We start from the raw sequence: 22,835 nt of genomic DNA on the forward strand, positions 1-22,835 counted from the left end.
CTGGTGGGACTCGAGCCTGCAGTAATTGCAAGCAGCTGTGTTTAATAACAGGCTATCTTACAGCCTGAGCCACCCACGGCCCACAGCCTGAGCCACCCACGGCCCACAGCCTGAGCCACCCACGGCCCACAGCCTGAGCCACCCACGGCCTTCCCCAGAAAGTCACTGTCCACCTGCACACCCTCTTCCAGTCCCTTTGTGCTCACTTTTCACTGGCCACTCATGCCCCCCATACCCTCATGTACTCTCTCCAACCTGCACTGTGCTTCTTACTCAGCTCCTTGTAATCTTGCACACCCTCCCTACCATTACCGCATGTCTCATGCACCACCTTGTACCTTCATGCACCTTTTCTGACCCTCCCTTGTATCAGCATACACACTGTTGCTCCCTCTATCATCCAGCAGCAGCCACTTATCTGCATGCAAGTCTCGGAGTTGCAAGTCCCTTTTTGGCTTCTCCATTGATGTGGCTGGGGAATCTGATTAAAAGTTGCTTTGTGTAATGGCTATGGGATTTGATTAACAATAACAGCTCTTCAGTAATGGTTGTCACTTAGCAATGAAGTTGTGCTTTATGACGGCACCGCTTAGGGATGGAAATTCTGGTGTCAATTAACATCATAAATTGAGGACTATTTGAATATACCAATATATTAACCTATTATTTTATTCATAGTTGTTTTTGATGTTTAATACAGCTTTGTATGAAATCAATTTAAGTTACTTATGATCCTTATTCACGGTATTATGCCTCTTAGTATGTCTGTCCTCTATCCTACCTAAGCCATAATCTAGTTTAAATTGTTTTGCTAAATAAGCATAAGTGTTTGGGTTTACATAGCACCAAGTCATAAACTGTAAACCATTTAAACATAATACATGCAATATACTGATCTAAAGCCAAAGAACCATATGATGGCTATTACTGTTTATTAACTCAACTAGTACTGTATCAGTTGCTGTGAAGTAGGGATAATTTTACTAATTTTAGCTGTATTAACGTTTCTTCTCAGTGAAAGTTTTAAAAAGTTTACTCCAGACTGCTCTTATTTGGAATAAAGAAGAATTTAGTTTTAAAACTAATAAATAGATAATAAAGTATCCCAATGTCTTTTGTACTGTATCAGCTGTATTCATCAGTCTGGTTTCCTAACTTATAATATTTGCTTATTTGAAAATGAATTCCAGTGGATTCAGTTGTTATATGAGCTTAAGGTAAAGGTAAAGGTTCCCCTCGCACATACGTGCTAGTCGTTGCCGACTCTAGGGGGCGGTGCTCATCTCTGTTTCAAAGCCGAAGAGCCAGCGCTGTCCGAAGACGTCTCTGTGGTCATGTGGCCGGCATGACTCAACGCCAAAGGCGCATGGAACACTGTTTCCTTCCCTCCAAAGGTGGTCCCTATTTTTTCTACTTGCATTTTTATGTGCTTTCGAAACTTCTAGGTTGGCAGAAGCTGGGACAAGTAACGGGAGCTCACTCCGTTACACGGCAGCACTAGGGATTTGAACCGTTGAGCTGCCGACCTTTCGATCAACGTCAACGTCCTAGCCCCTGAGCCACCGCGTCCCTATATATGTATGAGCTTATTGACTTATATAATTTAATTTATAATAATATAATGACCTATATATTGACCTATATATATTGACCTCCCTATATATGAGCTTATTGACCTTTAAATGTTTAAATAAAAATGTTCAATAAGTGTGTGAAACAACTGAATTAAGTATAATTAATTTTCAAGTGAGTATTATAATTATTATATTTTTATCTTACCTGTTGGTGTACAATTATCTATTAACAGTTTTATGAAAAATATATGTAAAACACATTATTTTTGTTTTCAGGAACATAAGCTAGCATTTTTATATTGCTATGAGCAGTATCTTCAACAAATTAGTGGTATAAATATAAACAAACATGGATTAGATGCACATCAATTAAAGTCTAATTTTTTCCCAAATGGATTTAGAGATCAAAGTGCTACACGTACAGTGAGTATTTACAACAGCTGTTAATGTTATTTGATGTTTCTATAAATTGGCATTAGTCAGGCTTCATGAAATAAGCCATGAATATAGCCCATATTATATTGCAAATTTGATGAGAAGAAAATATGTGTTTTTTTTTCAAGATATATTACAGTTCATTCTAGGAACAAGTTTAGAAAAATGTGAGCAGAAAGAAAATATAAGTAATGTCTTCTTTCCTTTGTAAAATCCATTCATAAATTGTGAGAGCAAAATATTAGAAATGTAATTTTCTCTCCTCCCCCAATAGTTAATATCTGGATTTTGACAGTAAAGTATCTTGGACTACAGGTAGTCCTTGTTTAGGGACCCACAGTTGGGATAAGTAATTTGGTTTTTTTTTTGTTTGTTTGTTTTTTTTTGTTTACATTTATACCCCGCCCTTCTCCGAAGACTCAGGGCGGCTTACAGTGTATAAGGCACTTAGGTTACTAAGTGATGTAATTGCTTAGTGGAAAATCATGTGACTGCGACTCTGATTATGATTTTATTTCAATTTTTCTTCCCCCCACACTCCTCCACCCTTTGAAATGTTCATGCTGGCACTGGGATAATTAGCAAGAAGGGATTTAAGATTTATATTTGCATTCATTGGAAAGGAAAGGATTACAAGAGAGTAAACTGGCACACAATGGGGAGTATAGATTGAAAGAAATGCGCTAGAGTGAGTGGTTATCTCTCGGTCTTCCTGGACATCACCCTGCCTTGCTATCCCCCCTTGGCCTTCATGCATGCATGCTGTACTATTTCACCAACCCCTGGCCTTCAAGTGTGCATGTTCTGTGCTGTAGTACTCCCACTTCCCCTGCATCCCCCAACTCATACATCGTCTGCATTGGGTTTCCAATCTCTCTCAGCTTCCCCAAACTTATGCTTGGCTTGTGCTGGCCTTCAACTTCCCCTGACCTTTCCCAGCTGCCATGGCACATGGCACATTTCTACAACTGCCATATTCTTGTGCTCCTTTCTTGGGATTCCCACTGCTTCCCCATGTGATCTGCATGTCTTGAGGTTAAGATGGCCACCAGATCTCTGGCATTGCAGCTAAACAATGCAGTTGTGTGATATTGCACTTTACAACTGCATTACTTAGTGACAGGAATCCCAGTCCCAATTGCTGTCATAACTCAAGGACTGCCTGTATTGTTTTATATTGGGGAGATATATCCTATTTTCCTTCTGTACTGTAAATTACTTTTGCTCTACTGCAGATGTTCTTTTTTTGCTGCTGGCAAATGTGTGCAAATAGTTCTTTTCAACTAGGACAGGGGTGTCAAACAGGCAGTTCGCGGGCCAGATACGTCATGCACAGGCCACGCCCATCCCAGCTCCACAAAGGGAAAAAACGTGATATGTCATGTGATGACAAGGTGATGCGGCGAGTTTGACACCCATGATCTAGTATAGCCTCCTAGATCTACATTCCTTTGTGGGCAAAGTACTCAGTCTAAAAATAGAGACTACTAACTGAAATACAATAACATAAAATAGCAAATTGTGAGGTATAATGGACATCAATTCTTTTCTCTCTTCTCATTGTTAGAATGATTACAATATCTATTTTTTATTGCTCTTAAAACAGCAACTTAGAGCATGGTGGCGCAGTGGTTAAAATGCAGTATTGCAGGCTAATTCTGCTGACTGCCAATTACCAGTAGTTTGGCAATTCAAATCTCACTAGCTCAAGGTTGACTCAGCCTTCCATAACAGGTCCCACCGAAAGTTGGCAAATGGGCTGTTTTTGGCCTCTGGAGAACCTCTGGTGGGGGGGACGTTTCCCCCCCGACTCCTGGAAAGGCTCTGGAGCCAGGTGAGAGAGAAAAACGGGCCTATTGGGCTATCATGTGCTGGGGTCATGCGCGCATGTGTGGGGGCGGGGCACATAGAATTATGGGTGTGGGCATGCGCCCATGTGACCCCCCCACCCCCTTCCTGGCACGCAATGGCAAAAAGGTTAGCCATCACTGGTCTAGAGTTTAGGGTATTCTAAGATAAGATGAACTTTTCAATATTGAAAGATTCAGATGCTTAAAAATATCTTTTTAGAATTAACCAGTTTCTTTTTTAAAGTAAATGACAGTGATTGTTTCAATTACTATAATTTACTATTATTGTATCAAGTTTTTCAATACTATCTTTCTCTCTTTATAATATTTATTTACTTCATAGTTTAACCTTACAAATGAACTTACAACAGTTCATTTAGTGACTGTTCAAAGTTACAATGGCACTGAAAAAGGTTATGGCCATTGCAGCATTCCTGTGGTCATTTGATCAAAATTTTGATGTTTGGCAACTGCTAAATATTTATGATTGTTGCAGTGTCCTGGGGTCATGTGAACAGCTTTTACAAACTTCTGATAAGCAAAGCCAATGGAGAAGCCAGATTGACTTAACAACTATTTTACTGATTTGACAACTGCAATGATTCACTTAACAACTTTGGCTAGAAAGATTGTAAAATGGGGCAAAACTCACTTAACAAATGTCTCACTTAACAACATAAATGTTGGGCTCAATTTTGATCGTAAGTCGAGGTCTACCTGTATTTCCTAGCTTTTGTTTAATACTAATCCATTTCTTAATCTTTGCTAAGTTTTCCCTGAAATAATCAGAAATGCTGATTGCCACATAAAACATTATTTTCTCTAGTTATTTAACTATAGGAAAATATATTTTAATGTAGAAGCACTAGGTTGAAGAAAGAAACGTAGCAGATAATTGGACAAGAAATGGTAACAAATTTCAGGCAGTGATTTTACTATGTTTGAACTGGAACATAGGTTTAGCATAAAGAAAACCCCATAATTTCAGAGTCTCTGAAGAACTTCAGAGATCATTCATTCATTTACTAGCTCATACACTCTACTGCTGTCTGCCATAGTCTCTCAATGGCTTACAGAAAATAGAAAGCAAGGAGAGACGACTTCCGGTATCCAGCGGCAACGGACGTCTGGAAGGCTTCTCCTGCCTCCAGCGCCCGAATCCGGCCGCCGCCGAGGCCCTCAGGGGCCAGGTGTTCCGAAAAGGACACCTGCCGCACGGACGGCTCGCCAGGGGTCTCCCAGCCGACATACAGGACTGTGGGGACCGATGCTGGCGCCCCTAGGCTCGGCGGGGTTCGAGGCCACAGCCCGCGGCCATTTTTTTGGTCGCCGCCTGGGCCGCTGTGCCCGGTGACACCGGGGCATTGGATTTATAACTGCAGCAGCCTGGTGGTGAACAGGGCACGGAGAAGAATTGAGGAGGAGAAGGGAAGGGAATATCGGTAAACGTGAGTGGACTGCTCCGGAGTGCGGGGGGGGTTTTTCTCCCTGGGGTTGGAAGGAGCACGAGTTATTCTGGAGAGAGGAGAACTTAAAATAAGAAGATTACCGGTTTTGTGGAGCTCTGGAGAGAAGAGGTGATGGAGAAATTTAGGAGGGAAGGTTTGAGGCCCCCCCTCCTTCTGGGGAACAGTGGTGGCGTCCAGCTTCCGCCTTCACTATGAGAATTTTGATGACATCACTTCCCTTCGGCTTCCTGGTTGACTAACTGTACTCTGGACTCGTTGCTCCTGTGAGTGCCCCCTGGTGGATCCGGAGGAAATTACAAGGATACTGTGCCTGCCTGAGGATTTTGTATTTTTTTTCCTTAATGGCAAAAGGTCAGAGACCAACTGCTGGAGAGATGGAGAGAATTTTGGAAAAGTTATCTAATATGGACAAGAAATTGATGAAATAAGAGCAGAAATTGTGACTATCCAAAAGGATTTAAAGGATACTCAACAAGTTTCAGCAGAAAACAAGCAGAAAGTGGAAGGTTTGAGGGTGAGATGCGGCAGTGCAGAAAAGAGAGGAGACGACAGGCAATGCTGTGCTTGACCACAGATGGATAAAATGTCTTATTTCCTTAGGTTTCAAAATTTGGAAGAAGTGGACCAAGAAGACTTGAGAGATGGTGTGACTAAATTGTTGGGAGAATTTCTTGGGAGAGGTGTTGATTTCATGAATTGGGATGTGGATCGAGTTTATAGAGTTAATTCAATATGCACGCACGCATGCAGTTCCCAGAGAGGTTCATGTCAAATTTGTGAGAAGAGAGACGAGAGATGAAATTTTAGAAAACATAGGAGTGGGGCACTGATTTACAGGGGCAGGGAGATAGCCATTCTGAGGCAGATTCCCAGACAGGTACGTGAAAAAAGAAAGAAATATTACTTTTTGTCAAGCAAATTGTACCAGAAGGGAGTGGGCTTCAGATGGCTGATGCCAGAGGGATTGATGATTTTCCGGGAGGGCATTACGAAAAAATCAGTACAATTGGAGGCTACGGCCTATGTGGAGGAACACAAAGCCTTCCTGGAATCAGATGACCCAGGAATTGAAGAAGGGAGGTTATAGATCATGGGGCTGAGCGGCTGCCGCTGTTGCGGCCCTGGAGTTGGGTCAGGCTGAACCCAGAGTTCTGAGATCCAAAACTAGGAAGTGATAAAGATATTTGGGATTGTGTTGGTTTTCCTTATTCTCTTTGTACGATATTCTGTTTATTCTTGACTCTTCTTTATTACGTATTTAAAATTTGCAAACTTAGCTACTGTGTCACCTGCTTGCCTTATGGCTGTTGTATGTGTTAAAAATTTGAGTAAAATTTTATTTTAGATAAGAAAATGAAAATTTACCATACCTGATATGTATTTGTATAAACCTTTTGACTAATAAAACTTTTGAATAAAAAGAAAATAGAAAGCAAGAATTAATATATCCACAAAGAGATTAAAAATTTCCGAAAGGACACCTGCCGCACGGACGGCTCGCCAGGGGTCTCCCAGCCGACATACAGGACTGTGGGGACCGATGCTGGCGCGGCCCTAGGCTCGGCGGGGTTCGAGGCCACAGGCCGCGCCATTATTTTGGTCGCCGCTTGCCGCTGTGCCCGTGACACCGGGCATTGGATTTATAACTGCAGCAGCCTGGTGGTGAACAGGGCACGGAGAAGAATTGAGGAGGAGAAGGAAGGGAATATCGGTAAACGTGAGTGGACTGCTCCGGAGTGCGGGGGTTTTTCTCCCTGCGGTTGGAAGGAGCACGAGTTATTCTGGAGAGAGGAGAACTTAAAATAAGAAGATTACCGGTTTTGTGGAGCTCTGGAGAGAAGAGGTGATGGAGAAATTTAGGAGGGAAGGTTTGAGGCCCCTCCTTCTGGGGAACAGTGGTGGCGCCCAGCTTCCGCCTTCACTATGAGAATTTTGATGACATCACTTCCTTCGGCTTCCTGGTTGACTAACTGTACTCTGGACTCGTTGCTCCTGTGAGTGCCCCTGGTGGATCCGGAGGAAATTACAAGGATACCGTGCCTGCCTGAGGATTTTGTATTTTTTTCCTTAATGGCAAAAGGTCAGAGACCAACTGCTGGAGAGATGGAGAGAATTTTGGAAAAGTTATCTAATATGGACAAGAAATTGATGAAATAAGAGCAGAAATTGTGACTATCCAAAAGGATTTAAAGGATACTCAACAAGTTTCAGCAGAAAACAAGCAGAAAGTGGAAGGTTTGAGGGTGAGATGCGGCAGTGCAGAAAAGAGAGGAGACGACAGGCAATGCTGTGCTTGACCACAGATGGATAAAATGTCTTATTTCCTTAGGTTTCAAAATTTGGAAGAAGTGGACCAAGAAGACTTGAGAGATGTTGTGACTAAATTGTTGGGAGAATTTCTTGGGAGAGGTGTTGATTTCATGAATTGGGATGTGGATCGAGTTTATAGAGTTAATTCGCAATATGCACGCACGCATGCAGTTCCCAGAGAGGTTCATGTCAAATTTGTGTGAAGAGAGACGAGATGAAATTTTAGAAAACATAGGAGTGGGGCACTGATTTACAGGGGCAGGGAGATAGCCATTCTGAGGCAGATTCCCAGACAGGTACGTGAAAAAAGAAAGAAATATTATTTTTTGTCAAGCAAATTGTACCAGAAGGGAGTGGGCTTCAGATGGCTGATGCCAGAGGGATTGATGATTTTCCGGGAGGGCATTACGAAAAAATCAGTACAATTATGGAGGCTACGGCCTATGTGGAGGAACACAAAGCCTTCCTGGAATCAGATGACCCAGGAATTGAAGAAGGGGAGGTTATAGATCATGGGGCTGAAGCGGCTGCCGCTGTTGCGGCCCTGGAGTTGGGTCAGGCTGAACCCAGAGTTCTGAGATCCAAAACTAGGAAGTGATAAAGATATTTGGGATTGTGTTGGTTTTCCTTATTCTCTTTTGTACGATATTCTGTTTATTCTTGACTCTTCTTTATTACGTATTTAAAATTTGCAAACTTAGCTACTTCGTGTCACCTGCTTGCCTTATGGCTGTTGTATGTGTTAAAAAATTTGAGTAAAATTCTTATTTTAGATAAGAAAAATGAAAATTTACCATACCTGATATGTATTTGTATAAACCTTTTTTGACTAATAAAAACTTTTTGAATAAAAAAGAAAATAGAAAGCAAGAATTAATATATCCACAAAGAGATTAAAATCAATTTGAATAAAAACATAATAACCCCAAAACAAAAACCGTGTAAAATAAAATATAAAAATAATGGAAGAAAAGGACCGTACGAGAACAAGACGGCATGAAATAGAAACCCAAGAAAAGACCCTCTGAAATATTTTTAACACTTCCTGTTAAGCAAGGAAGAAGCCAGCTTGTTCCCCTGTTGGGACACTGTTTCAAAGCATCAACATTGCCAATGTTTCATTGAGTCCTTCTTTATATTTAAATATAGATCAATAAAACCATTGCCCCAAACAAGAATTAAATGATACCAAAGTTTATTAGACAAATATTGAAGGATTTAAATATCAAAAGATAAAAAAGCAAAATAATCTTGAAAGAAGGAGGAGTAAATGGATGTTGCAAAATAGGACCAAGAAAGAAGTTGAGTGCTATAAAAATGATCTGAGTACTGTTGGAAGAAATATCCTTATGGTTCAGTTCCAAGTGGGGAGAAAGACACTGGAAACATGGAGGCTGATTGGAAAGATGGTTTAATGGTGAGGCAGAACCACCAAGCATGTGATTCTGGGGAGCTAATCACATGGAGTGGAGAGTAAGGGTATACTCTCTGGGCTTTGAATTTAAGCTTCCTGTTCCCGTGGCAAGAGCATGTATTCTATTGGTTGCTGCCAGACTCCCATGGGATTATGCAGGGGTCATAGCTAATTTTGTATGTTATCTGAATCAAGATTGGTTGAAGCTTGGGCTGATGCAATGAAGGGGCTTGTTGTACAGTTCCTATTGTGGCTGTATGGCTTTTCCCTGAAAGATAATCCCGTCATCCTGGAGCTGAAAGTCTTTTATTTTGTAGATAGGCTGGCCCAGTCTTTCTTAATGGGCGTTAAATATCTGCTTGGTGCAGGGAGCTGAATATCTGCTGGGGGCAGGGAGTTTCGGTCTCCCTTAAGATTTCCATTTCTCTTTTAGGGGAAATATAATATTCTGCTTTTTTAAATATTTCTCAAAATATTTCATTCTTCTAGGAGTGGTGACTTTCCTCAGAACTATTGGTGGGGGTAATAAAATAATTGGAAAAAGTTGTAGAAATCAGATTGACACATTTTGATGATATATTTTTGATCTCAGTAATTTCTTATTGTTCATCTTAGCTCCATGTTCTGCAAGCAAGGAATATTTGCCTTTATAAAATAGTATGTGATAAAGACAGTCATCTCCTAAATCAAGACTCTGTGAAGACATGTTTTAACATCTTAACCATAATGCAACTCACCATGCAGATGACTTTGCCATATGAACACTTATGTTGGATTGTCTACAATGGTATGCCACATTTTTAAAATTTTGAATGTAGTCCTAAATATTAAATATTGTCTTATGCCCCATATTGGAGGAATCTTTTGAAATTTCAACAAAATTTCCATTTTAAGAGTTTATATATTTATTAAAAAATTTTGCCGCTCATCTTGCTTTGAAGCCATTCTTTTTAAACAGTTAAATCATCTGATGAAGGATTTCACATTTCTCTTTATCTTTAATAATTTGCTGTATCATATTTTCAATGTTGATGGAAATATAATGGGATACTGTGTTTTTTAAAAAATATTAACACTAGTATATAAAATGTGTACAACTGATAGGATAGTTCATATTTTGGAATTGCTAATGTTTAGGAAAAGCATCATAAAAATATTTACTATTGAGATATTTTAAGAGGATGATATATTATATAGTATCAAGAGCTTAATTACATATAAGATTGTGTACATTATTCATAAGGTATTTGAATTGTAGAAGTGATACAGTTAAGATGTATAATATTGCACCATTTTAATCAATATTTTTGGTTCATTTGTAAATAAACAGGTTGGATAAAAGTAAAGATAGCTTGTAATTTATTCACAAAATTCATCACAATAAAGAACTATGGCATTTATATGTTAAAATATTTTTTCTTATAGGTACAGTTCATATGTATACCATATGTAGGCACTTGATGACTATAGGCCAATCAGCTAAGGTACATAAAATAAAGTATAAGCATTTATCTTTTCTTTATCAAAATACTTTTAAAATTACTATTCATTGTGTGTTGGGGAATGTTTAAACTTTTATTTGCATTACAAATATGTATTATTAAAATGCATTCCTTAAATAATGATAAGAAACCAAACCTTATTTTTTGAATGGGAAACTTTTAACTATAGAGATAATTAGGAAGAGAGATGTGTTTGCCCCAGAGGAGAAACTTCGCTTATAAAAGAAGGGAGGGATGCTTTGGCAGGGATCAGATTTAGAAACAAGTAAGAAAATTGGGAATCCATTTTCAGAGCAACTGCCTTGTCATTTTAATGTATGATTTACTAATTATTTTTATTGTCTTTATATTTAAATATGCATTATTATGTGAACTTAGAGGAAAGCTCCAAAAGAGTCCTGTGCATCATTGGAATGCTCTTTAAGGGCTAAATCAGTAGTCCCCAAACCCCGGGCCATGACCTGGTACTGGTCCGTGGCCTGTTTGGAACTGGGCTGTGTGAGTGGCAGGCTCACGGGCTTGCGCGCACAGCTCCATTTGTATGAACAACAGGTACTTACATTTACGCTTGAAGCTTCATTTGTGCCTGCGTTTGTGCAAATGGAGCTGCACATGCAAGCGTGTGTGCCTACTACTCATACGGAACCATTTCCTCTCCCCACACCCAGTGCCGGTCAGCAGAAGTTCAAAAGCAAATAATAATATTTAAATATGAGTATAAAACTTGCCTTAAGAATGTGAGAACTAAGATGGGTTTAGAACTATAAAGATATGATCATGGAATATTTATAAAATTTACTGTATATATACTTGTGCATATTTTTATTATTTTGTGCTTTCACATGTTCAAAATAAATTTAGTACCGTGTTTCCTCGAAAATAAGATCCTGTCTTATATTTTTTTGAACCCTGAAATAAGCGTTTGGCCTTATTGCCATACACTCAAAAACCCGATTGGACTTATTATCAGGAGATTTCTTATTTTGGGGGAAATCGGGTATATAAAAATATAATGCAGCTATGTGCAGTATAAAAATTACATGGTTATATAGAAGACTCTTACTGTATTAGGTTGAATTCCAGCACCATCTAGTGGCTATTTTTCACACTTACATTTTTTTCTTTAACTTGAAAAGAATTGGTTAAAAAGATACTGTACTGTAGATGCCTTCATTACTATGCAGGATAATTTAAAACAAAAAATACTAATTTTAGGAACATCAGCCAAACCAATAAATTTTTGTTATAAAAGGAGAAATGTTATCAGTTCTCTTCCAGACTTGTTGCTGGCAATCCTTATGATTTATATTGATATATTGATCATCAATTGTGTTGTAAATGTTGTACCTTGATGAACGTATCTTTTCTTTTATGTACACTGAGAGCATATGCACCAAGACAAATTCCTTGTGTGTCCAATCACACTTGGCCAATAAAATTCTATTCTATTCTATTCCAGTATATAAATTTTAATTTGCCTTTGAGGACTAGGCAATTGCTCTTAACAAACATGATAGATTTTTCTCTTTTTAGTATCTAAATGTCGACATGGAGATTAAATTAACTTTCTTGAAATTCTATTTTGAAAGTAGCAAAATTAGTATTTTTCTGATCAATTTGTGTTCGCTATACTGTCATTATTTCATGAAAAGCATTCTCATTTAGTAATGATCAGTGCATACATACGTATATATCGGGTGGCTGTGGGTGTGTGGATCAGCACATGTGCCTTCGATTCAGTATTGACTTCGGGTAATTGCCTAGTTTTCTTGGCCAGGCAGGAGAAGTTAAACTATATCATTCTCTGATATCTTAATTAATGAATTAGAGAAAGAGATGCACCAGAAAAAGAAGTGTTTCTGCATTCATAAAGATATTTTGTTAGTAGTAACCATCAACTTATCTTTGTACTTAACTATTAGTTACTAGCTCTAAGTGAAGAATTTGAATATGTATACTCCTGTACTCTTAAATACTCCAAAGGCCTAATTATCATTAAAATAAAGCAAGCCTTCAGTCCCTCCCTTCAATTTAAAATTGAACTTTGATATATGACTTAGGACTTTCTTTATGTGAAAACACTACTCCCTAATTTTATGCTTGATCCTGGGAAGAGAGGATGGTCTCTGAAATTGTGTTCTATTTGAGAAGAGAATGTAAGGCAGTGGTGGGATTCAGCCAGTTCACACCACTTCGGGAGAACTGGTTGTTAACTTTCTGAGCAGTTTGGCAAACTGGTTGTTGGAAGAAATCATTAGGGCAGAGAACCGGTTGTTAAATTACTTGAATTCCATCACTGATGTAAGGGTATTAATTTAAGCAACAAATAACATATCTGGACAAGGTATGTGATTTATACACTCAAGCTTGGTAGCCAAAGGTAGTTAAAATTTGATCTATAACTTGAAATGCCTATATTAAAACATCAAAGAAAAATGATCACTCTGGCTTACTAATAAAGCTTAATACTTTTTAATAGGTGCTGGAATATTTATTGTGGGCATCAGTATGTATGGAATCATCAATGCCACTTTTAGCTGTACACTATTTGACATGGAGAGCAACTCTGTATGGTGCTGTTTGTCAGTGTTACTATGATTGCCAATCTGGTATTCATGGAGAGGTAATCATCTCTGTTTTAACTTTTATTAATATATATATATATATAAGACTGCTGTTTGAGCTGCTCTGTAAAGCATAGCTAAAAGGAGTTTCTTTGCTTTATATTCCTCATTTAGGATAGGAATAGTTTACATTAATATTTGGTATTTATCAGTCTATATTTAGGATAGGAATCATTTACATGAAAGTTTAGGATTTTAATACATTCTTTATAGGAAATTGATTAACTGCCTCTGGCATTTTTCCTTTTTCTGCTCACTAATCTTTTGAATTATAAGTATTATCAGATTTGGGTTTCAGTGCACAACCAACTTATTACTATTTTTCTAAATTAGTAGGACCATCATTTTTATTTGTCCCTTCTAATTTCTTGCTTCAATGGGTCATCAATTGTTTTTGGTATTACTAATCAAACAAGTTTTTTCTATCCTCCCTATAGGATAAATTCTCATCTGCTTTCCCCCCCTTCATTATTTTTTATATGCCCAATGTAGTCTCTCTAATGTGTTTCCAGTTTTGCTCTGTCTATTTGCTCATGGAGGTTTTGAGCAGAATGACATTTGCATCCCAGGTATTGCCAGTGTTTCCAAAATGGTCCCCAGCCTTGTTTCCTATAGTACTTGCAATCTGACTATGATAGGGTGTGGAGTGTTGCATATAATGTCAATTGGACTGCTAGGTTAAAATGAACAGACAATATTGCCATTTAATTTCTCTACCTGTTGTGTCCTTATTAAAAAGAGAAAATTTCAAACATATTATTATGCAAAATTTTCAGAGTGCGTTTAATAAATGAATGAATATATTATGTTGTAGGTATTTGCACGACGTGCCTTGATTAAAATTGATGAACTAAAGCAAATGGAGTTTATGAGTTCATCACCTCTGAGTATAGAAACAAAGAAAAAATTCAAAGAAGCAACTGTGAAGGTATATATTTTTCATAAAGATTACCATAATTAAAAACACAAGTAATATAATAATTATGCATTTCTTCACTTTGAGCCAGATGGCGGCAATGATTTTTAAAAGAACAGCATTTGAACCAAGAAGGCGACCAAAAGGAGTTCTGAGACCAAGAATAAAAGCTAATCTGAAAGAAGCACAGCATGTAAGTTTTAGGAATGTTGGCTTATCCTGGCCAGGAATAGGAACTCATGAAGGTGACTTGTCCGTCTGTCTGTCTGTCTGTCTGTCTGTCTGTCTATCTAATTAGAAATAAATCCCTTTGAGCTCAGTGAGATTTATTCTCAGGTAAGTAGATAAAGATTGTAGCATTAGAATACCTGTTTTGAAAAGATTTAGGGCTCAACTGAAGACTTTATATTATTGATGCTTCTAGATTCTGTTCCTTCTTGAAAAATGGAACTCTTTAAAAAGAGATCTTTACATTGGAAACTAACTCTTCATTCTGCCAGGTCTTGTTTTTTCATGCTATCTGAAATTGCAAATAAGCACTAATATATTTGAAACCACTATGTGTAGAGTTCTCAGGGGAATCTGTCATTTAGAAGGCTGTAACTCCAGAAAGGAATTTTGGGAACCCAGTTGCTGTCAGTGCCTGGCTGTAGAAACTTCTACTACTAGCCTTTTGAATCCTATTCATTTGCCTCTCCCATTGGTATAAATAAATCATGACCTTTAATAATTAAATGGCATAGTGCAATGATGGAGAATCTTTTTTTCCTTCGGTGCCGAAAGTGTGTGTGTGTGCGGAACATGTGTGCTGTGCCGATACCCATAATGCAATGCCTCCCCGCAGGCCCCCCCGCGCATGCACATGCAATCCCACCGCACTCTCCCCACCCCCCGTGCTCAACCCCTGTTTTGGTGCTAGCAGGCCTCCCTGAAGCCTCCTGGAACCAAAAACAGGGCATGGGGGGGCGCTGCACCTCCACCCTCATGCAGGCAGGCTCGACCCCTTAGCCCCCCTCGCATACATGCGTGGCCCCACCCCCGCGCATGCGTGTCTCCTGGCAGAGACCCGAAAATTAGTTGGTGGGGGGGGTGAGCAGGCATGCATGGTGGAGCTGATCTGGGCGTCGGCTTGGTGCCCGCAGAGATGGCTTTGTGTGTCCCTGTGGCACACGTGCCATAGGTTCACCATCATGGGCATAGTGTGTTATACATATGCACACTATTTGCAGCATGTTTTATCTTTCCCTCCCAATAATTCATTTTTTAAAAAAGAATCAGCTTTATAACATTTTGCTTCTTATTATGGATTAAAAATGGCAGCCAAGTTTCACTTGACACTGAATTCTACAATATAACATTCAGCAGTCATTGTAACTGTTTTATAGAAATGTATTACTATAGATCAATTTATTTGAAATATAACATGATCCTTGATATTTTTATTTTATTTTAGCTGCCTTGGCCTCGTACCATCACAGAACGGTTGCTGATGGAAATATTTGATTGCAATTCATCAATTTTTTTTGCTATTATGGAAGCTCTGTTTGATAAAAACAGACGGACCCTTATTCCTGGACCTTCTGTTCCTGATGAAATAGAAGTGCGTGACATTATTTCAGAACTCTGTTTTGCAGGCGCAGATATTCTTGATGGTAATTGTATATGTATAATATATGATAGAATGATAAGAAAAAGAAAATAGAAGTTCAGTGCTCTATACGAAATTAACAGAGGTTAACTTTCCCCAAACAGGCCACTTTCCAGATGTATGGATTTTGATTAGCGGGGTTCTTAGCGATAATTATGATGTTTAAGGAATTGAATATTATATATTCTAGGGAAATCAGACTGATACCAATAGAAGAGAATATATATATATATATATAACTCAAGGATGATCTGTAGGATCCTTGGTGGTCTCTGGTAATTTGCTTGCAGATATTTTGTTACCAGATTAATATCTTATGTTAGAAGAGAGTTTGATCAGTATTCCATGTTTGACGAGTCAACTTGTGAAAGGATAGGAAATTATTTTACAGGTATCTAACATTTAAATAAGTGTTGCCTGCTTAGAATTGTGGGCAAGCTGAAACGTAATTTCTATGTCTGTGGGAGAAGAGAAAGCAAATCAGACCTGAAAAATACCATTTGGCTTTCAACTGGCACATTATAGAAGAATGAAAAGGTGCTTATTAGGAAATGATCTCATTGTCTAAGTTGTCCTCAAGCCTGTTAGCAACAACTAGTTTATAGCACAACCCAGAAGATTTTCACCATGGCAAAAATTCTAAAGATTTATCTTTCAGGACTGACTGCTACAGTGTTGAATTAGTTTTCCTTGGTACATGTGTGGGGTCTTGGAGATGAAACTGCTAGTGCTAAGCCCTGCACTTAAGGTGAAATTAGCTCCAGTAATGGGCTTTTTTGCAAACCTTTTAATAGCTATGGAAGTTCCATTTATTTAGTTGATGGGGCTCTAACGTAAGATTAATTGGACTTCAGATGTACCATTTCACCATGCTGTGTTCATATATATGTCTAAAACAGAATGAAGCTTGAGAACTCTTGATGTCTAATTTCTCTCTTTTTCAAGAGACCAGTAGAACCCCCAAGTTGAACCTCCAACTGATCTTGCAGTTGCTGTGCCAATTCTGGAACTTCTTTCTCTCTGCATGTATTTTTAAATGTTTCTTATACATTTGCGGATGCTTGTGCATGTTAAGCCTAAAACATACAGGGAGAACTCAGCTAGGAAATAGCAAATCTGGGAGGGACTTCTATTGTTGTGCTTGTGAGCTTACTGATCCAGCAAGCACTTTTCGTTGTCTACTAACATATATTTGGCCTGTTCTGTTGTGTTCTTTTATTCTGTTCTGAAGAGGTTTATTTTTTTTTTTAAGGTGGTGGCATCAATGTTTCAATTAACACTTCTGAAGTTACTTCAGTAATAACTACCTCATCACTTATGCATCAGATATTAGCAGGTATTTTTTTTAAAATTACAGTGCTTAATTCATTAAAATGATGAAATGCTTATGTAAGATAGTGCTTTATAAGACAAGTCATAATAATTATAATTTTACTGCAGATAAAAATGTTTAGACACCTGTTAAATTATCTTCTACTCCCCCTTTTTAAAAGAAAAACAAATAACCAGTAATCTGGCAGTTTAGGTGACCATATATTTATATTTATTTTTATATATATGTTCATAGCTTTTAAAATAACAAAAAAGAACAAAGGGAACAAACACAAAAATACATACATTATTACAAATAAACGACAAGAGTTTTAAAAAAGATGAAAAAGATACAACAGAAAAAATGAAAATCCCATAATATAAAGTATAACATGTTGCTATAATAAATAGAATAACAGAGTCAGGCGAAGAAGGAGGCCATGTCATTATTCTTTCATCTTTAAGGCTTTTATTGGCTAGCCATGCAGTGGAGTACTTCAATGCATGGGTAATTGTCCTTAAAAATCATGGTCTTCTTGAAAGATCCAAACTTTTTCCTGTACCACTGCTTGAAGAAAGTGCTTTCTAAAAACTGGCAGTAAGTTTGGAAGTGGATTTTGAGTCCATGTTCAACCTGAAAAGGTACAACTAGCTTATCCTTAATAGCTCAGGCTGAGCTATTAAGGCCGGAATAGCTCAGGCTGTAAGGAGCCTGTTATTAGAACACACTAGCCTGCAATTACTGCAGGTTCAAGCCCGGCCCAAGGTTGACTCAGCCTTCCATCCTTTATAAGGTAGGTAAAATGAGGACCCAGATTGTTGGGGGGGCAATAAGTTGACTTTGTAAATATACAAATAGAATGAGACTATTGCCTTATACACTGTAAGCCTGTAAGCCGCCCTGAGTCTTCGGAGAAGGGCGGGATATAAATGTAAAAAAATAAAAAAATAAAATAATAATACCAGCCTATACCAGTACTCCACCTCCATCTTGCTGGCCTCTGAGTCAAAATGGAGCTCTGTGCTTGTTACTGATCCAGCTACAGGCCCATCCATCTGGTCCGTCAAGAATCACTCTCATGTTATCAATCCATAAAACCTTTGAAAAAAATCAGTTATCAGATATTTCTTGGCCCAGTCTTGCCGTTTCAATTTATGTGTCTTGTTCAATGGTGGTTGTATTCCAACCTTCCTTAGCTTGGCCATGTTTCTGAGTACTGAACACCTTGTACTTCTGGGAACTCCATATAGATTGCATTTCTGGAATATGACAGCACTGGTGGAGAATGGGTTCTTGGTAGCTTCTCATTTGATTCTTCTCAAATCTTTGGCAGTTAATGTGCATCTTTTTTTCTCAGCATGTTTCTTGTGACCCCATTGACTATTTGCAACAAAACGTTTGGTGGTTCTGTGATCACACTCCAATATCTTAGCAATTTCAAGAGTGCTACATCTCAGACTTCCAGCTGATGTTGCTGCAAGATTGGACATGAGGGGCGGGTCTCTGCACTCCCACACTGAGGTGGTGAAGTAAATAGGGGTGCCCTGCAGGTCATAGAGAGCCGCAACTCTCCTACTTGACCTAGGGCTTTTTCCCTCTCATCCACGACAAGCAGAAAAGGCAGCCATCATGGCTGCCATGAAGCTGGGACAGCCGAGGCAACAAAGAAATGTGCAAGAGCGGTGTAGATGAACAGTGACTGGAGCTGGTTGAAAAGATTCCTTTTTTATTTAGACCCTAACTTTAAAAGAAAAAAGAAGAAGAAAATCCAGGAAAAGAAACTCTTACAACTGTTTCTTAAAGCAGCGAATTACCATAGAGAAAAAAATCCTAGACTTGAAAGAAAGGAACTAAGGGGAGAAAAGCTAAAAACCTTTTAAAAATTAGAAAATTGGACTTTTACAATTTGACTTTTAACTGGGTAGGCATTGTTCTGGAAAGGCATTATAAAATGCTGGAACTATCTACTTGAATAGCTGACTTTGCTCCCATAAATTGAATTAAATTTGGATTAATCAATTTGTCAGACTCAAAACAACGCTGAAACCTAAGCTGAGGGTGCCATCTACTGGTAAATGGAAAATGTACCATACCTCTACAAGCCTGCAAAATTTCAGATAAGAGCAATAAAAAACATCCATCTGGAGGATGGTGGTGATACTCACTGTTCTATAACTATCTACTGTATGATTACTGGACTCTATAGTGAGAATAAGGAAGACCTTTAAGTAAAGTAAAGTGACTTCTGATTTTTGGAAAGCTGCCTGGACTACTTAAATGGAACAGATTAATAATCCTGAGATGTAAAGAACTATAAATATTGAACTTTCTGAGGAGCAACATTGGACCTGAATATATTGTTTTTGGACTATTGAGTAAGAGCGGGATTTACCAAAATAAGATAAGATGCTCCTTCAGGGGAAAATGAGTGAGATTTCAAAAGAAATGGCATTGATGTTTCAAAGCATTAGGGATACTATGACAAAGAATCACAGAGAGATAAAGAACTTAGTGCAAGGCATAAATAGGAAAATAGAAAATATCCTACAACTGATAATGAATGAAGATGAAAGAGTCCAGGAAAGAAAGGAGACAACAGAAAGAATGGAGGATAAGATAGAACAGACAAATCAGCAAATAAAGCAAGGAGATGAGAAGGAGAAGACAATAAAGACAATAAAGATAATAACGACTAATGAAATAAACAAAGGGAAAATTATTTTAAGAGATTTAAAAATGGAGTCGGATAGATACTTTTGAAAGTGAGATAGGGTGTTCTGTTTCCCTCCCCCAATACTCCCAACAAAGAGTCAGTCAAAGGCCTCTTCCTAATTTATTTACATTTGGCTGAATTCCTTCTGGCACAGAGATGTCTCTCCACACGCCTGCCAAAATCCCTGGAGATAACCAGAAAATTATAGATAAAGTATGATTCACTCACAAACAGATTCTTCTATCCATGATACAGTTTGCCCGCGCAAATTCATTACTTTGTCCAAGACAAAAAGCCAGGAAATTCCGCCTCTTGCTTTATAGCCCCTGTGGGTGTCACTCCGTGACTCATCATTCTTTGACTTTGTCCCAACGCCTCCTCTGCTGCGCACGCTGGTCACGTCTGCGCAGTCTTGCTTCAAGCCAAGATTGTTCTTGGGGCGTTGCCAAATCAGAAGAAGGCCCGGGGGAATCAGGCCTTGCTAGCCCCTCCTCTTCCTCCTGGGTGGGTGCCAGGGAGGGAGAAGGCTCAGGGGAAGCAGGTCTTGCCAGTTCCTCTTCCTCACTTTCTGAATCATCCTCCAGGAGTCCGAGTCCGGGAACCTGGGTCACAACATAGGGGTTTGGTAGGACACTCTGGAGACCTGGCAGCTGGATAGAGATGGGAGAAATATTTAAACGGAATGGTGAAGACGCAGATATTGATAGAGACAAACATCTAAGAGAGGAGTACGGGAGGCAAGCTAAAAAATGAATAAGAATTGAAGTATTAAAATAGGGAAGAGATGATGGATAGAAAGGAAAAACATTTTTTTTCCTAATATGATGGCCTGATTAAAAACTAGAATAGAGGTAGAAATAAGAATTCACACTTTTATATAAATCAATAATTAGATGGAAAGTTTGGAGGTTGAAAGATGGTATTATTATGTTTGTTTAAATAATATGATGATTGGTACTAGAATGGTGTATTGAAACATTGTACAACTAAATATTAATGTCTTAATATAAACATGTGTATTAACACTAGGATTAGTAATGGTGGCCTGACTAGAAGCTAAAATAGAAATAGAAATAAGCATATATAATTTTTATATAATAGAATATAAGCAATAACTAGATGGAAAGACTAGAGGCTGAAAAATGGTATTACTATGTATGCTTAAATAATATCATTGGCATTAAAATGGAACATTGAAATATTGAATGACTATTTTAAAACAAACATGTATATGAATACTAGGATTACATAAATATGATTAATGTAACAAATATTAATATTATTATCGCTTCTTATATCAAAATGAATTATACCCTGAGGCCGCACTGTTCATGCATAGATAAATAAAATCTAATAAAACTTAAAAAAAAAGAGTGCTACATCCCTTTGAAAGACTTTTTTCAATTTTTGATTTTTCAGAGTCAGTTAAATCTCTCTTTTGGCCCATTTTGCCTGAGGAAAAGAAGCTGTCTAATGATTATATATATAGGGTGTTGATCTCCTTAGGCCACACCCTCCCTCATTACACAAATATACATCACCTGCTATACTTATATCCATTAAGCATTCAGCTGTATATAGCTTGGTGGTGGAAAATATGCATTAAAATGATGATATGCCTAATAATTTAAAACAGTCTGTGGGTTTTTATTACAGTTTACGAAGAATGGAATATTCTTAAACCGTTTATATTACTCTTACAGGGAAAAATGGTATTTCCGCAGATGCTGCATTAAGGTTTATTAAGATAGTCTTCAGTTATGAGGAATGGGATTCGTTTGAACATGCAGTTGTAGTGTTTTTTTCATTTCTTCAGGTAATTAATTTTATTAGTTTTATTCAGTTCTATAATACAATCATAGATCATGTAGCTTCATTATTTAAAAATAATAATAAGCCTTATATTAATTCTTATTTCTCTATATATTAGAATCAAAGCAGTCCAGTGTGGAAGAAAGCAGAAGCAGAAATCAAGCTACTACTTCTAATGCAGAATTTATTGACCATAAGAAAAGCAAGACATGGTTTATCTATTCAAGGAGATAATATCCGAGAAACAGCTGCTTTTCGTACTCCAGGGAAAAAATATACAGGATTTCTAGGTGGGTTACAGATTACCACTAGAGTGATTTACTGAATTTCATTAATTTAGTTAACATATGTTCTTTCTGATAAATAAAATAATCCATTATTTGGGATTTCTAAATTCTTAACATTAAATTAATACGTTGCAGTAGTGTCCTGGTTCCAGTGCTAGCATATTGGTATTGCATTTTGTTGTAAATTGTGTTAATAGTCTAGAAATGCTGCAGTAATATCTGCTTTAAACCTTGCACGTATGAATTGATGGCACAACAGGATCAGGCTATTACTTTAGTTTTGATCAAATAATTGATCAAATAATAATGTAAAATTATTTAACACCACCACCAATGCTGCTACCCTTCAAAAAGACCTTGAGTTTGTGTCGGAATGGTCAAAAAATTGGCAACTTCAAATCTCAAGCAACAAATGCTCTGTCTTGGCAAAAAAGAATCAGAACACAAAATACAAGCTGAGTGGACACGACCTTGTAGATGACCCTTACACTGTCAAGGACCTTGGAGTACTCATATCAAATGATCTAAGTGCCAAAGCTCACTGTAACAACATCACCAAAAAGGCATTAAGGGTTGTAAACTTAATCTTGCATAGCTTCTTCTCCGGTAATATTACACTGCTAACCAGAGCATACAAAACATTTGCTATACCAATTCTCGAATACATCTTGTGTGTCTGGAATCCGCACTACATATCAGACATTAATACAATTGAATGTGTCTAGAAATATTTCACAAGAAGAGTCCTCCACTCCTCTGCTTGCAACAAAATACCTTATGGCACCAGATTTGAAATTTTGGGCTTAGAAAATTTAGAAATACGCCACCTTCGGTTTGACTTAAGCATAGCTCATAAACTTATCTGCTACAATGTCCTACCTGTCAATGACTATTTCAGCTTCAATCACAACAATACACGAGCACACAATAGATACAAACTTAAACTGCTCCAAACTCTTTTGCAGAAAA

General features: G+C 37.9%; 1 protein-coding gene across 1 annotated transcript in view; it reads left to right on the forward strand.

The window, feature by feature from the left end:
- The window catches only part of CFAP54 (cilia and flagella associated protein 54), a 150,650-nt gene that overhangs the window by 3,736 nt on the left and 124,079 nt on the right, over positions 1 to 22,835 (forward strand). Inside the window, exons 3-12 of the mRNA XM_058191243.1 lie at positions 1,851 to 1,997; positions 9,668 to 9,839; positions 10,478 to 10,536; positions 13,034 to 13,177; positions 13,993 to 14,106; positions 14,186 to 14,287; positions 15,548 to 15,746; positions 16,995 to 17,078; positions 21,471 to 21,583; positions 21,698 to 21,869. Of these exons, the coding sequence (XP_058047226.1) occupies positions 1,851 to 1,997; positions 9,668 to 9,839; positions 10,478 to 10,536; positions 13,034 to 13,177; positions 13,993 to 14,106; positions 14,186 to 14,287; positions 15,548 to 15,746; positions 16,995 to 17,078; positions 21,471 to 21,583; positions 21,698 to 21,869 (1,306 nt within the window). The remainder of the gene's footprint in view (positions 1 to 1,850; positions 1,998 to 9,667; positions 9,840 to 10,477; positions 10,537 to 13,033; positions 13,178 to 13,992; positions 14,107 to 14,185; positions 14,288 to 15,547; positions 15,747 to 16,994; positions 17,079 to 21,470; positions 21,584 to 21,697; positions 21,870 to 22,835) is intronic.

Source organism: Ahaetulla prasina, chromosome 7 (genome assembly GCF_028640845.1).
Source record: "Ahaetulla prasina isolate Xishuangbanna chromosome 7, ASM2864084v1, whole genome shotgun sequence".
In the NCBI taxonomy this organism is placed as follows: Eukaryota; Metazoa; Chordata; class Lepidosauria; order Squamata; family Colubridae; genus Ahaetulla; species Ahaetulla prasina.